This window comes from Bos indicus x Bos taurus, chromosome 29 (genome assembly GCF_003369695.1).
Source record: "Bos indicus x Bos taurus breed Angus x Brahman F1 hybrid chromosome 29, Bos_hybrid_MaternalHap_v2.0, whole genome shotgun sequence".
In the NCBI taxonomy this organism is placed as follows: Eukaryota; Metazoa; Chordata; class Mammalia; order Artiodactyla; family Bovidae; genus Bos; species Bos indicus x Bos taurus.
This window is the reverse complement of record NC_040104.1, coordinates 8,817,187-8,831,993: the sequence shown is the minus strand read 5'-3', so window position 1 is coordinate 8,831,993 and position 14,807 is coordinate 8,817,187. Positions and strand designations below refer to the sequence as shown.

Below are 14,807 nucleotides of genomic sequence, written 5' to 3'. Positions count from 1 at the left end.
GCAGCTGCAGGCAGGGGCTTGGCAGCATCTTGCCCACGGGGCGGGGCACGGGCTCCACCATTCTCTCCGCCCCCCAGGGAGGGTGGGCCGAGGGATGGAGGTGGGGAACGTGGTTCAGCTCAAGGGACTTGGTGCCTCAGTTTTCTCATCTGCAAAATGGAGATGCTAAGGGTGCGCACGTCCCAGGATGCTGTGACGGGTACGCGAGAGCCTGCGTGGAGAGCTCAGCCAGGCCCAGCATCCATGCGGGGAGCGCTGATAGCACCTCAGTCCTGCTTCTCAACTGGGGCCTGTACCTGGGGAGACCGTGTCCCCCTCCTGCTCACAAAAACCTCCCGTGGCTCCCAGGAGTCCATGAAATAAAGTCATCAATGCCGAGCAGGGCTGGGGCTCCCTCCAGCCTCCACCTTAGATGACAGCCGGCCTCTGCATGCTGCACCCCCCACCTCTGGTGTATTGGACAGGGGGAGGTGGGCCCACCATGCCCAGCGCAAAGGAGGCGAAGCTCTCACATCACCATCCCCGGGAAACAGCTAAAGGAAAGACTCCAGAGCGGCAAGGGAGCCGGGTGGGGGTGGCTTTCAGGTTGGTTTCAGGTTGGGAAGGTGCCTCCAAGGAGGTGGCATCTGAGCAGAGCCCTGGGTGATAAGCTTTGGGGGGAAGTCGGGGGAGGAGGGGTCCAGGCAGAGGGCTCAGCAGGGTCACAGGGAGAGAGGTGGGAGGGGTGAGCTGTACCCCCAGGAGCACTGCAGTGGGAAGGTTCCAGCAAGGGAGGGGTGTGGTCGAGATGGCCTCTGCTGTGCCTGCGGCCAGGAATGCCCTTCCCTTCTCCGCCCCTCAGAGCCCCCTGCCCCAGCTGAGTCCACCTGTTGGCCCCAGCCTGGCACAGAGCCATGCTCAAGCGTGGCTGGGACTTGGTGGTGGTCCACTGGCTAAGACTCCCAATGCAGGGGGCCCAGGTTCAATCCCTGGTCAGGGAACTAGATGCCACGTGCTACAACAAAAAACGGAAGATCCCGTGTGCCGCAACTAAGACCCAGTGCAGCTGAGTAAATAAACAATTACAAAAAAAGGAAAGATGGGCTGGTCGGGCCCCACACAGCCTGGCCTGGAGAGGGTCTGCCCGCTGTGCCAGGCCCCAGCCAGTCGGAGCAGAGCAGGGACCAGTCACGGATTAGCAGCTCGGGGTGATGGGAGATAGGGCCAGGCCCGGGGTGTGCGGGATGGCAAGCGAAGCCAGGCAGAAGCCGAGGCCTGAGTCCTGAGAGTCCTCGTTAATCCTCCCGGGCCTGACGGTCCACAGACAAAGGAGGGCGAGCGAGTGAGCAGGCGAGAGCGAGAGATGGCACGTGCCAGGGGAGAGAGATGGAGAGGAAACTAGAGTGAGACGTCAAGAGACAGACCGAGGGGGACTGAGGGGGACTCAGAGACAGGAGGAGGGCAGCGGGTGCCCACGTGGGGAGAGAGGTGGGTTCTGCCTGGGCCATGACAGCTGGGCTGAGGGCACATGTCCCCAGGCATGCCGGTCTACCAGCAGGTCTGCACTGGGCACCTGCTTTTTGCTGGGAGGCAGAGAGACAGACGCTTGTGCTTACCCCTGATTGGGGGTGTGTCCGATGGGGGGTAGTTGATACTTAATCACACAAACACAAGTCTGATTTCCAAGAGGGACAGGGTCTGCCATTTCCCAGTGCTGGCAGGCCCCTTGGTGAATAGAGAAACAGCAGTGAGTGAGTGAGTGAGTGAGAGTGTGTGTGTGTGTGTGTGTGTGTGTGTTGGGGGACTGCTTGTTGGAGGGGCTGCCCTGACATGGAGATAACTAGGCGGGAAGGTGTGGTGGGAGGGCAGAGGAGCCCTCGAGCCTGGGAACAGCACATGCAAAGGCCCTGTTCCTAGAGAGGGCTATGCCAGGAGCTGAGCCGCCCTGGCTTCTCCCTGGTGTGAGATGCCCGAGACCCTGCAGTGCAAGGGGCACGAACACGGACTTTCAGGGCGGGCCTGGGGAGCAGGGCTGTGCAGAGCCATCGGGTGAGAGGGCAGGGAGGCTGTACCCTCACACACCTGCTGGTGTAGGGGGGCTGGCTGACCTCTGGAAGGGAGGGCCCTTGGCAGGGGCTGTGTGTGTGGTCGAAGCTCCAACCCACCTTGCGCCCATCCTTGGACCGGCCCTCGGGGCCCCGGCTAGGCGGACACAGAGATGGCGCTGCAAGCGGAGGAAGGCGGTCCTGAATTAATCTGTCACTAAAGCTTGGCCGTGGCAGGCGCAGTCATGATTTAGATGAATAATTGAAATGCTCCGATACATTTATTATCCCTTTAGTGCGAAAGTGGCAGAGAAAGACGAGGGGTAATTGAAAAAGAGCGCACAAATCTCCACGAGAAAGCCGGCTCCTTATCGCCGAGTAAACATTTCAGTCCTAATAAACAGGAGAGACACGCGTCAGGGCCCTGTCGATTCCCATCCTGATTTAGGGCCCGCCTCCCTTCTTACCATACAATAGCAGAGTGTTTTTAAAAAAAATTTTTTTTATCGAGCCAGTAAAAGGCTGTCCAGGAAGGAGGCGGGAGCAGGAGTGGGCCAGGCAGCCCCCCCTGCAGACGCTGGGCCCTCTGCCTGGTGGCCTCTCTGTCCCTTTGTACCTGACGAACTCCTTTGCAGCCTCGGGGCCCAAGTCAAATGCCCTCTCTCTGTTGGAAGACTTCTACCAAAGTGGGCCTCTTTGAGGGCAGAGTCAAGTCCCGAGTCGGGGGGGTCTGACACGTGTCCTCCCCAGCCCCCTCCGACTCTCAGAAAGAGCACCGGGAGCTGTGGTGGGTAGGGGCCCCTCGCTGTGTTGTCAGAACCACTGATCTTGGTCTCAGGGCCTGGTGGGGGCCCAACCCCAGAGTGAGGCAGGCCCAGGGGGCTGGAGCAGCCCCTGGGGATTCCCACTGAGGTCTGAGGTGCCAGCCGACCCCTCCCCAACAGGCTTGCTGTAAACGCTGCGGGCTCATGGCACCAAAGCCCTGCGGCCGGCCCCGGCCCCGCGTTAGGGGCCCCCTTTCTGAGCTGATGGCTGCCCTCCCCCAGCAGGACCGGATGTGGACCCCGGGGCGGGGCTATTGGTCCCCAGTTCCTAGCGCACCCGCACACAGGGGCGCGACTGACCACCCCAGAAGGGCTGATCCAGGGGCCTGGAATCCCCTGGACTCTGTTCCCAGGGAGAGTATTTTTCCTGGGGGGAAAGGAATAACAAACACTCGCACGTTGAAAGGGGGGCCATGCTCCCGGAACTGGCGCAAGGGGAGGTCAGCAAGGTGGGCTGGGGGCGGGGGGACCAGCGCTGGTTAAATGCATGGGTGGTGGGTGGACAGCTAAAGGGGTGGTGACAGGAGGGTGCGGAGCAGCCTGAACCCCTGCAGGGCTGACTTGGGAGAAGAGGGCACCGGGGGAGACCAGGGTCCGGGCGTCAGATGGGGGGCCCCAGGCCCGGGCTGCCCCTGCCTGTGCCCTCCCTCCTGGCAGGTTGGGGGTTAAGGCTGGATGGATGGACCAGGGGAAAGGGAGGGCACAGGTGGCAGATGTGAGCTCAGAGGACGTCCTGGGAGTCTGGGGCCCATGTCCATTTCCGCCCTAGGCGGGCGCCAGGCAGCCCCCCAGGCCCTGCCTCGCCTCCCGCCAACCCCAGTCCCCTCCCCGCCACCTCCGCCTTGTTCCAATCACATTAGCAGAGTGACAGCCCAGCGAGCCCTGGCGGCGGCTCCATAAATCTCGGCCGGCGTTAAAAGGCTGGACTCCGGGCCCACTTCCTCCTGGGTCCTGGCCCACCCCATCCATCTCTGCGTCAGTCAGGCTGTGCTGAGGCCGGCTCCAGCCTCCCCTCGCCCTCAGTGCCACAAGAAAGTGAGAGTGGGGGACCCCACAGGGCCCCGCTGCTCAGTCTGGCCAGAGTAGCTGCCCTTTGACCTCCCAGAGCGAGGTCCCGGGCCACCTATGAGCCACTCTCCCTGCTCTGCAGGAAACCTCAGTGGTTCCCACTGTCCTGTCAGCAAGTCCTTTGCATGACCCGTAAGGCCGTCCCTGACTTTATCTACAGTTCATTCGTTCATTCATCAGCCATTCATTGAGCACTGACTGTATGCGCCAGACCACTTCTAAGTGTGAGCGAGTCTCCTGCAGCTACTGTTCTCAATGGGGAGATAGACAACAAATGATGAACGGAACAGACAAGTAAGTGACACACCACTTTAGGAGAGAGGTGGTCGGAGGAAAATAAAGACTAGAGCAGCGCGAGGGGCCCAGGGAGTGTCAGGTGGGGTAGGGGTAAGGGCAGCAGCTGCAATTCCGAGGTCAGAGCGGCCCTCAAGAGAAGAGGGCCTGCAAGTAAACTCTCATAGGAGGTGAAGGGAACAGCCGTGACTGTCTGCGGAAGAGCATCTGGGGCAGAGGCAAGAGCCAGTGCAAAGGCTCTGTGGTACACGTGGGCTGGCTGTGTTCCAGGAGCTGCAGGGAGGTGGTGTGGCTGGCATGGAGTGTGGAGGGCCAGGCAGTGTGGTGGGGAGTCTGATCGGTGGCTGGAGACCTTGTGGGCCGTGGAAGGAAGTGTGGTGAGAGTCCCGGAAGAGTTCTGAGCAGAAGAGGGCGGATGACCTGACTTAGGTCCCGCAGCTTCTGTAATCCTTCGTCTTCCTACGTGTGTGTGTGTGTGTGCTAAGTCGCTGCAGTTTTGTCTGACTCTTTGTGACCCCGTGGACCATGGCCCGCCAGGCTCCCCTGTCCATGGGATTCTCCAGGCAAGAACACTGGAGTGGATTGGCATGTTCTCCTCCAGGGGATCTTCCCGACCCAGGGATCGAACCTGCATCTCTGGTGGGTTCTTTATCACTACTGCCACCTGGGAAGCTTGTCCTCCTAACCTAACAGCTAAACCCCAGCTCCTCACATGGTCTCCAAGGCCCCTGCGTCCTCCCCCGGGTCCCCTCCCCTCATCTGGGCTCTAAGCATTCCCATCTTCAGAGCCTCCCTCACTCCAGGCTTCGCCTGTGCTGTCCCCTCTGCCCAGCACACCCTTCCCACTGCGCATCACTGCTCGCTATTTCCTACCCATCCCCCTGGTCCCCAGCCCATCCTCTGGGAGCCTCCCTGGTCCCCACGGCCGGACAGGTGTGCCTTGTTGAGCCCGCCGCCCACATGGCACAGACCACCCTGCCGAGTGAAGCCCCTTCATCCTGTGAGGCCTCCAGGGTAGTGGTGACCTCCTGAGGGATGGCTGGAGGAGCAGTGGAGGGAGGGAAAACATCTCCAACCACAAACAGACCCCCCCGCCCCGCGTCCCCATCCTGCATCCTGGCCGGTCACCGACAGCTCTTAACGCTGCTCTTATTTATTCCTGACCTTCTATGCCCCTTTTATTTTTTCCCCCTTTTAAAACCTGGCCTGGACCCCGCCACTGCAGCCGTAAACACAGCCCCTGGGATTTATCCGACGGCGCATTAACCCCTGGCCCCTGGCTCACCAATCATCGGGCCGCTGGCAGACAGCAGGCAGGCCAGCCCACGAGGGGCCTGGGGGCTGGGGGCAAGGGGCTGGTGTGGCCGGCCTGGGCCGGGCTGGCCAGGCACTAGGGGTGCAGGGACTGTCCCCCCGCCCTCCCCGCCAGCACCGGTTGACCTGGCCTTGCATCCCTGGAGGCTGGGCCCGCTCTGACCTCGACGTCCTACCCACCTGGCCCTGCTACAACCCTGGGTCATGGGGAGTCTCAGAACAGTGCACACGCCTGCCTTCTCGTGGGCTTTATGGATGCTGTGGCTCTCCCTGACTTGACGAGACCGTGTCCTGACACACAGCCGCCCTGCGAGGCTGCAGGGCAGAGCGGAGATGCTCATTTCGCCCTCACAGGTGGGCAAACTTGCCCAGGGTGCGTGGGCATCAGGGGGCAGGGCTGGGGTTTTCCCACCACACCTGCGGTGCTATGCCCCCAGTCCCTCTGAAACCTCAGGGGGCCTTCCAGCTCCCAGTTACAGACCAGGCGGCCTCTGTTCAGGGGGCAGGGACCTACCCCAGTCACCCAGCCATGCAGGAGCCAGGCCTGTCGTTCAGGTGTCCGGCTTCACCTACAGATATGGGAGGCCAGGCAAGGCTGACGGGGTGGGGGGCAGTAAAGAAGGGCGGAGTGGAGAGATGGGAGGGGTGCCTGGTGGGGACGAGGGGGCAGCCTTGGGAAGGCACAGCAGCCAGCTGGGCTCGGAAGGTGGGCAAGGGGGCCAGGAGGAGCGAGGCGGACCCCCACCCACCCAGCCCTGCACCTCAGCCCGCAGGAAGGGTCTACTCACCACCGCCACCTCCGAGCAGGGAGCTGTTGGCTGCAAAAGAGAGAGAGATAAAGACGTCAGTGGAGAGAGGCTAGGGGGGCAGGCTGCTGTGTGGAGGGGTGACCGGGGGCTGCCAGCTGGGCCCAAGTGCCAGCCCACATCCCGGGTACGGGCTCTCTGAAGCAGAGGCAGATAATCGGGAGGCTCAGGGGGCTGGGGCTTCCTCTCCCTCTGAGGCTCCTGATGGGCCTGAAGTTTGTAGGGTAGTGGGGGAGTCAGGGGGCACCAGGGTCCGGAAGCAGCTGCAACCGTGGCAGGCGACCCTCGGCCACATGCATCCTTCCTTCCCCAGCGGTGCCCAGAGCCCGCCTGCCAGCATGGTGCAGAGGTGGGGCTCACAGGCTGCAGGGGACATAGACCTGTGGCCACAGGGACCCAGCCGGGGGAAGGGCTGCCTGGGGCATGAGCGCGTGGGGTGAGAGCTGTGAACCAGGGCGGGGAGCCTCGTGGACCAGAGCACCCACCCGTGAGGTCCAGGCCCCACCCTGGCGCAGTGCAGGAAGGGCCAGGGCCCTGGGACTGGAACCAGACGGAACAGATGGTTGACTTGAGCCACCGTGCTCTGTGACTCAGTTTCCCTGTATGTGAAACGGGAGAACAGGCCACCTTACAGGCTCAGCGTGAAGGTCAAGGAAGAAACAGCGCTCTCCCCACTCCGCCAGCCCCCCGGCCCCCTCCCTTGACTGGAGCTGGACCACCGGCTGCCCTGTCCGTTTCGCCCTGCCTGGCTGGCTGCCCGCTCCGGCCTCCCCATGGAGCAGAGTGAAGCTGGAAGCCTCCTGGCTGGAATGTCAGGGCAGCGCAGGTCTGCGCCCCTCCCAGCCTGGGCCCCAGCGTCTGACCGCACAGCTGCCTGGGTGTGAAGCACCGTGCTCAGGGCTCGTCAGGCCGAACCCAGGCAATTCGGGGCGGGTGCGTCCTGCACGCCCAGGTGCTGCCGTGGGGGCTGTGGACCTGCTGTGCCTCAGCCCCTCGGCCCCCGGAGTCTTCGGCTCTGACACTGCTCCAGCCTCCCGTCCTCCCTTCCCGGGTCCTGTTGCAGCCCCTCTGGAGAGGGACTCACGGAATAGGGCTCAGGCCAGGAGTGGGGCCATTTCCAGGCCGGCCAGGCCACAAGCCCCTGGGTGGAGGCTGCTAAGTGGTGCTGGGTGGCTCCGAGTGGCTGGTCTCCCAGAGCTGACAGCTCTTCGCTTGGGGAATAATTAATTCCACAGCCCGAAAACCCAGGGCTGCAAGTTGCCACGTTACTTGCAAGATTAATACAAGCAGCTAATTAAGATGGAGAGGCGAGGAGCGGCTGGGCGCTCCCAGAGCAGGGGTGAGGGGCCACTAGGAAACAGGGAGGGTGCGGTGCAGGCGGGCAGAGCAGGCAGGCGAGGCAGCCGGAGCCGGAGATGGACCCCAGCGGACACCCCGGCGGACGTGCAGGCCACAGGGGCGGGGCTCACCAAGGCTGGGGCTGTGGGCTCTGCCCCAGGAGCGCACATGGCCAGTGACTGAGCGAGGGCTCTTTTCCAGGCAGACTGTTCCCAGGTGCTATCACAGCAAAGCCACAGGGGCTGTGCGATCGCTCCCATTTTACAGACAAGAAAAGCAAAGCCCAGAGGTTGAGCTGCACAATAGCAGGATCGGAACTGGGTCTGTCTGATGTCAAAGCCACAGAGCAGGTGGACCTCAAAGTCCAGAGGGAGGGTGCCCCCAACCTGCCCCGCCAGGACAGGGGCCTGCCTCCTCCGCTTACAGACAGAGCACACAGTAGGCCCCCGGGATGCAGTCTTGACCTGCCCCCACCCCAGCAGATTGGCCGCAGGGATGAGGGTTTGGATGTCTGGACCAGTCTGCCCTGGAGCCCCCGGGGGGAGGCCGGGGCATCTCAGGTGGGCGCAGGCCCAGCCCCCCTGCCCCCTCAGCCCTCGGCAGTCCTGGCGCCTGTCGGAAGCTGCCCTCCATGGCCCTTCCCCGCCTCCCCCCATCACCTCTCTTAATTAACACCTGCTGCAAAGGAGCTGGCTCGGGCTTGTGGAGGGCTGGATGCCAAATGGATTGGCAATGAGCCACAAAGGGGTGGGTGGGGAGGGGGTGCTGACCTGCGTTTCTGAAGGCCCCTTCGGAAGGAGATGCCAACGCTCACCTGCCCTGAGCCCCCGAAATCCCACCGCATGTGGCCCTGCCTGAGCGAGGGGGCTGGGGGTGAACTGGCCTGATGGCCACCAGGCCGGGGACACCCAGGGGCTGAGGAGGGAGGTGTGCCTGGGGCAGAGGCGGAGCTGGGGGAAGGGGCACAGGTAGCCAGGTGGCATCACCTGCCACAGGTGGGAGAGCGCAGGTGTGGCTCAGCACCGGGGGCTCAGACTCAAGCTGCACAGAGGAAGTGGGCCCCAGGTCAGCGGGCACCCCAGGAGGCCGCTCTGCAGAGTCCCCATCCCCCAACCCACTGTGCCCGTGGGGCGAAACTCGGGGAGGGGCAGGAACCCAGGGATCTAAACCCTGCCCCTGCCCTCTCTCCCCGGGGCCCCTCTCCCCAGGGGCTGGATGTCTGGTCATGCAGTGTCCAAGGCACCTAGAGCGGAGGGGATGACCTGGAGGCTTGGGAGGAACGTGGGCAATGGGGAGCAGCACCAAAGATACCACAGGCGGTCCCGGGTGTGCTGCCCCGCCTCCCACCCAAAGCGGGGCAGTTCAGGCCTTCCTGCTGCCTGGCCAAGGCTGGCCGGCCCGTCTCACCTGGCGCTGGCCTGGGGTCTCCAGCACCTCCCCTGTCTGCTGCATCACTGCCCCCATGCTCCCCTCAGTTTGGTCTGAGGCTCTAAATCAAAACTGGTCATTAGCCCATTTTTCCGATGAGGAAACTGAGGCTCTTGGCGTGCCGGGTTGAATGGGGGAAAGGGCCTTGAACCAGGATGTCTGGTTGTCAGCGCCCATTTTATTAACCCCTGAACGCTCCCTCTGTCTGAAAGGGTCTTCTTGCTGAGCTGGGAGGTGGGCGAGGGAGATGAGGACAAGCGCTGGCTTTCGGGCCCATGCCAGAGTCTATGGCCCAGCCCTGCCCAGAGGGCCGGAAGCTGCCCAGCTAAGCAGGGCCACTGAGCTTGTGAGTGGCCGAGTGAGGGAGTGGGGCCCAGGCCTGGCCCTGAGCTTTGTGGGGGCCTGAGGTTTCTTCCGTCTTTGGGGGTGTGGGGGCGTAGGCTCCTCAGCCAGAGTGTATGAGGTGCCTGGCCCAACGCCTGCCATCTGAGTCTGCTGTTGGCACCCCTCTGCGGGGTGAGGTGGTCCAGCCCGGCCGCGGCCCCCGCCCGGAGATGTGCCGGTGCCACGCTCGGCTGGACACAATTAACTGGCTCCGAGCCTCAGTGCTGAGCCTGTGACCTTGGGGTGGAAATGAGGTCCACCCCGGTCACTGCCAGATCCTCTGTCCCCTGACAGCCGCCCGCCAGGCCGGGGCGCGCTGGGGCCTCCCTCCTGCTGCCCCCCCGCCCCCACTCTGCTGCTCAAAAGTGCGGCCCCCTAACCCCACCCCTGCACCCCATAGCTTCTCAGGCCCGGGCCATCTGGGGGGCGGCCCCCCCTCAACCCCCAGGGCCTGCTGTCCTGTGTGGGCAGAGCCGCTCCCCAGTTTGTGCCCAGTTCAGGGCTGGCATGTGGCCACCGCCTGGTGCAAGGGAGAGGAGGGCCGGACACGAAGGGCTTGGTCACGGTTACTGCGGGGGACTCCACGGTGCCCCCCTCCCAGTCACTCTCTGCACAGAACATTTTAATTGGGTGCCAGCAGGAGTGTGTAGACATCCCAGTGAGGGAGGAAGAAGGGGGCTGGGGAACTTCACGGGGGAGGCGGCAGCACACCCTGGGGGGAAGGAGGGCACGCAGAGAGGTGAGCCTGGGCATCTCCTGGTCGGATGGGCAGCTGCAGGGTGCTTGTGCTGGGGAAGGGGAGGGTGGGCTTTGCCTGGCTCTCCATAGGCCTGGGGAGGATCAAAGGGGCCAGAATGTGGTGGGACCAGGGCAGCAGCAGGACAGGGATGGGGGGAGGGGTAAGGTGGGAGAGGGGAGGCAGAGGATGGGGGAGGGGTGGGGAGGGTGGGGGAGGGGAATGGGAAGGGGGAGGCAGAGGGCGGGGGAGGGGAAGGGAAGGTTGGGGAGGGCAGGGGGAGGGGCCCAGGGACACCTCTTCCTCTTCTGGTTGTTCCCCCCCCCCCCGCCCCCTCCCTCCACCCCCTGCTGCCCTGTGAGGGAGCACCTCCATAGAGAAGAGTAGCCCCCACTTTGAGAGCCCAGGAGAGGAGCAGCAGGCATGTGCGTGGGGCTCAATGCTTTTAGGGACGCTGAAAAGGTAATTTCCCTTAAAATCAGAAGAAAAGGGACTTCCTTGGTGGGCCAATGGCTAAGACCCTGTGCTCCCAGCGCAGGGACCCCAGGTTCGTCGGGGTAGTGAGATCCCATGTGCTTGAACTAAGCCCGTGCCCCACAACTACTGAGCCCTCAGGCTCTAGAGCAACGAGCGACGCGCCAGAACGAAGACCCAGTGCAGCCAGAAGAGAAGAATCAGAAGGAAAAAGTGAGCTTTTAGGTTGAAGAAAATGTTATATATAACGTTACATACATAGGAAGTACATACTATCAAATGTTAATAAAATTGTCTTTATGCCAACAAAGTCATACAATCAACTTTTAATATTTTTATAGCGGAAGAGCCCCCAGTGGCAGAGGGCCTGGGCCTGGGGCCAGGTAAAGTCTGTACTCACATGGGCTCATTTGATCCTGACCCTCTGTGGAGGATACAATTACTAACCCATTTTAGGGATGAGCAAGTTGGGCCGCGGAGGAGGATCTTCTCACTATGCAAACCTGAACGACTCGTGGGTAAAGGTGCCACAGCTTCCTGGGTGAAGGTCCAAAAGATCCTTTTTGCTCTCAGGACAAAAAACGGGCTGCTCCCACACCCCACCCCAGGCCCATGACACCTCGCCTTTCTCGTCTCTGCCCCCTCAAACATTCCCCATTTCCTCCAGCCCCAGGACCTTTGCACAGGCTGTTCCCTCTGCCTAGAGGAGACCCTCCCTGAGAGCCAGGAGAGCAGCCAGCTCCCCGGGTCTGGAGCTGGTCTCCGGCTGCACCCTCCCGTGGGCCATGAATCACTGCCTTCAGCATCCTCGCCTCCCAGGTAAGCGTCTGCCTCCAGCCTCGCTCCGTGTGTCTGATCCACAGTGTGTACCAGTGCTGAGCGCACAGACTGGTACACAGCAGGCACCCACTAACAATTTGCTGAACCAGTCTGACGGTGACCTGACAGTCACTTGGCCAGGCTGCATGGGGTCCCCGCTCTCATCCATGGGGCCCTGCAGAAGAGCCCACCCGGGGGGCCCTAGGAGGCAGGACGGGGGTGGGGGCCATGCAGGCTGCAGGGCTGGTTCAAGGGCAGAGGCAGGAGGCCGTAGGAGCTGCCCAGCTGGCTTTTCCCTGACGGAGACTAAATCCTCCAGCTGGGGGGAGGGCCGAGGGAGGAGAGGGCACTGTGGGGGGCTGGGCCGCCATAGAGGAGACTCGGTGACCCAAGGAAAGCGCTGAGCAGGTTACTGGGCCAGGGAGAAGCCGGGTGAGCGGGCACAGCGGTGACTTTGCAGCCAGCGCAGCCCCTCTGGGTGTTTCCGGAGGCCGTGGCTGCCATGCGCCCTCATCCTGGCCTCCAGGGCCGGGCTCACGGAGAGGCTTGCTCCCCCACATCACCCAGCCCCTCTGCCTGGCCTGCTTTCCTCCACCCTCCCGTAAGGCCAGGTCTCAGCTTTCTATCACTTGACAAAGTCGCAGCAGCTCCGAGGTGTGCCAGGACCCAGACGGCTGGCACAGAGCTCATCATCTAACAGTCGAGAAACAACAAAGAAACTCAAATGAGAATTCCCATTAGCAGTAGCGCCCGAGGTTGTGAAGGGGGTAGAGAAGAGAGGAGAGAGTAGCAGGCAGGTGGGGAGGGCTCATCTAGAAGGAATTGAGGACCTGCTGAAAAGGGAGCCATTTGCGAAGAGCATGGGCCCGGCAGAGGCTGGTCTGTGCAAAGGTCCTGAGGCAGAGGCCTGCCTGGAAGGTTGAAGGCACAGCCAGGAGGCCGCTGTGGCCGAAGCAGAGTGAGTTAGGGGAGAGAAGTAGGGGAGAAGGTCAGAGGGCAATGGGGCAGGAGGGGGGCCCGGGGGCTACCACGCTTTCCAGGTGACCCCCTCCCAGACCTCTTCCTTGGTTCTCCCCCAGAACAACCCCGTCCATTCCGTGGTACCTGCCCTGCCTCCCCCTGCCCGAGCCCCACCACTCAGCCGCGCCCCAGACTCTAGCACAGCGCCTGGTACCTGTGAGGTGACCACTGACCACGGCCCCCCAGCCCGGGTCAGTGGAACGGTGGCCCCAGCCTCATGGGGAGGAAGGGGTGGGTGGTTTGGGGACTCTGTTCCCAGGAAATCAACACCATTGCCTCCCCGCAGGGCTGCGGTGGGTGTCCCTGTTACTCGAGGGCAAGCCGTTTAAAACACGTTTTAGATTAGAAACGCCCCACAGATGGAATAAAATGTGAAATGTGCTGAATTTTTGAAGATAGAACAAGAGACTTCAAAGGCATCTCAGGCTGCGGGAGCAGTTGCCGTGTTTGACAAGCTCCCTCCCCCAGGCCAAGGTCACGGTCCCCGTGATGTGGGGCTGCCTGGTGGAAAGTGAGAGGCTTACTGGACATTCCCCAGACTTGGGGAGGCCCTCCTGGGGCACACGAGGCTCCCATTTCTCAGCACCAGGCTTTTATACGGACCTCTGCTGAGCATCTTAATATGCATGTACGTGTGTATACACAGACCTTCCCGCCCTGTTTACAGATGGGGAAACCGAGGCCCAGAGAGGCAAAGTCCAAAACCACAATCCACTTCGGGGGAGGCAACGTCCTTGTGCTTTGCAAGGCCTGGTCCCTAACCCCCAGCCGTGATATTGGGCCAGTTGCTCCGCTCCCTGGGGAGTTTCCTCCTGTGTGGGGGGGTAGAGAGGTCAGTTAAGTGAAGGTCTCTGGGGCATGGATGATAAAGTTTAAAATGCCTGTAAAACACTGGGTGCAGGAGTGGGGTCCCCGCTCTCCCCAGTCAGCCAGGAGGAAGGAGGAGACCAGGCTGTTGCTTTAATAATAACAACAAACGTCCCTGGTGGTCCAGTGGTTAAGAATCCGCCTGCCTATGCAGAGAACACTGCTCCTTCCCTGGTCCTGGTAGATCCCACGTGCCCTGGGGCAACTAAGCCCTCGTGCCTAGAACCCTTGCTCTGCAACAAGAGAAGCCACCGCAATGAGAAGCCCGCACACCGCAACTGCAGAGTACCCCCGACCACCGCAACGAGAGAAAGCCCGAGTGCAGCAATGAAGACCCAGCGCCGCCAAAAATGCACAAATAAATAAAATGTAAAATAATAACAACAACAACAATAACGACAGCAGTTTCTGCTCATCAAGGCTTGTTCACCAGCCTCCTAGGGAGAGGCATGGGGACTGGCTGGACGCACAGCTCCATTTTACAGATGGGGAGACTGAGGCTCAGGTAAGTGTCTGGTCTGAGGCCAATCACTGAGGATGGCGGAGATAGAATTCCAGTCCCATTGCTCTGACTCTGGAACCTGGCCCACTCAGCATGCTGCTCAGCCAGATTTGGCTTGCTTGCCTCCAGGATCGAGCCTCTCACTCCCTGTTCTCTGAACAGAAGCCCTGAGATTCCCTAAATCTGTTGGGAGTTTTCAGCTGTGCTGGGTCTTCATTGCTGTGCAGGCTTTTCTCTCATTGCAGAGAGCAAAGAAATCTCCCCTTCAGTTTCCTCCTTCCCACTGGCCCTGGGCCAGGCTCTCATTCCTCTGCTATCTTGAACCTCAGATGGGCCTCCCCGTTCACCCATGCCCAGCCCAACTCTGCAGTTCACTCCCTGGTCTACCCCCGGCATCCCATCCCCATGCCTTTCCCTACAAAAGCCGCCCAGTCAGCCACTGAAGCTCAAAGCAGGTGACCTGGCTGTGGTTCCTGCTGTGGTTCTAGGCCCCTCCTTCATCCCCTCCTGCCTGGACTCTGCCCCTGAAAACCTAGGGTCCCAGCCAGAGGCCCCGAAGCCAGATCTCAAGCCCTTGGACCCCACCCACCCTCAACACCCACTCTCCAATCTACCCAGACACCTTCCACTTATTGGCATTTTGTGTTGCAAGAAATCCGTGTTCATTGCCCCCAATTGGATCATATACAAAAAAAAGCAAAAGAAAAATGAGTCACCCATTAGCTCATCACACAGATTCGGCTAGCCCCTGTTCACATTTTCCTGGAGGAACTTTTAGACGTTAAACAAAAATAAAAAATACTTAATAACACATTTATCGAGCAAATTCTTCATGCTAGGCGCTGGGCCAAGCGTTTCCAGTGGACTCCTTCACTTTACCCTTCCCTCCCTGGAGAGCCTAATGAACGG

The 14,807-nt window shown here is 61.5% G+C and overlaps 1 protein-coding gene and 1 long non-coding RNA gene across 3 annotated transcripts in view; both read right to left on the bottom strand.

The window, feature by feature from the left end:
- The window catches only part of MACROD1 (MACRO domain containing 1), a 155,094-nt gene that overhangs the window by 8,523 nt on the left and 131,764 nt on the right, over window positions 1-14,807 (bottom strand). For both annotated transcript variants that reach the window (XM_027532570.1, XM_027532569.1), the window contains exon 4: window positions 6,313-6,342. In XM_027532570.1, the coding sequence (XP_027388371.1) occupies window positions 6,313-6,342 (30 nt within the window). The remainder of the gene's footprint in view (window positions 1-6,312; window positions 6,343-14,807) is intronic.
- LOC113886396 lies at window positions 2,287-6,305 on the bottom strand. The gene is made up of 2 exons (XR_003509433.1): window positions 6,039-6,305; window positions 2,287-2,417 (listed from the first exon to the last, which is right to left on the bottom strand). It is a non-coding gene; the product is annotated as an uncharacterized LOC113886396 (long non-coding RNA).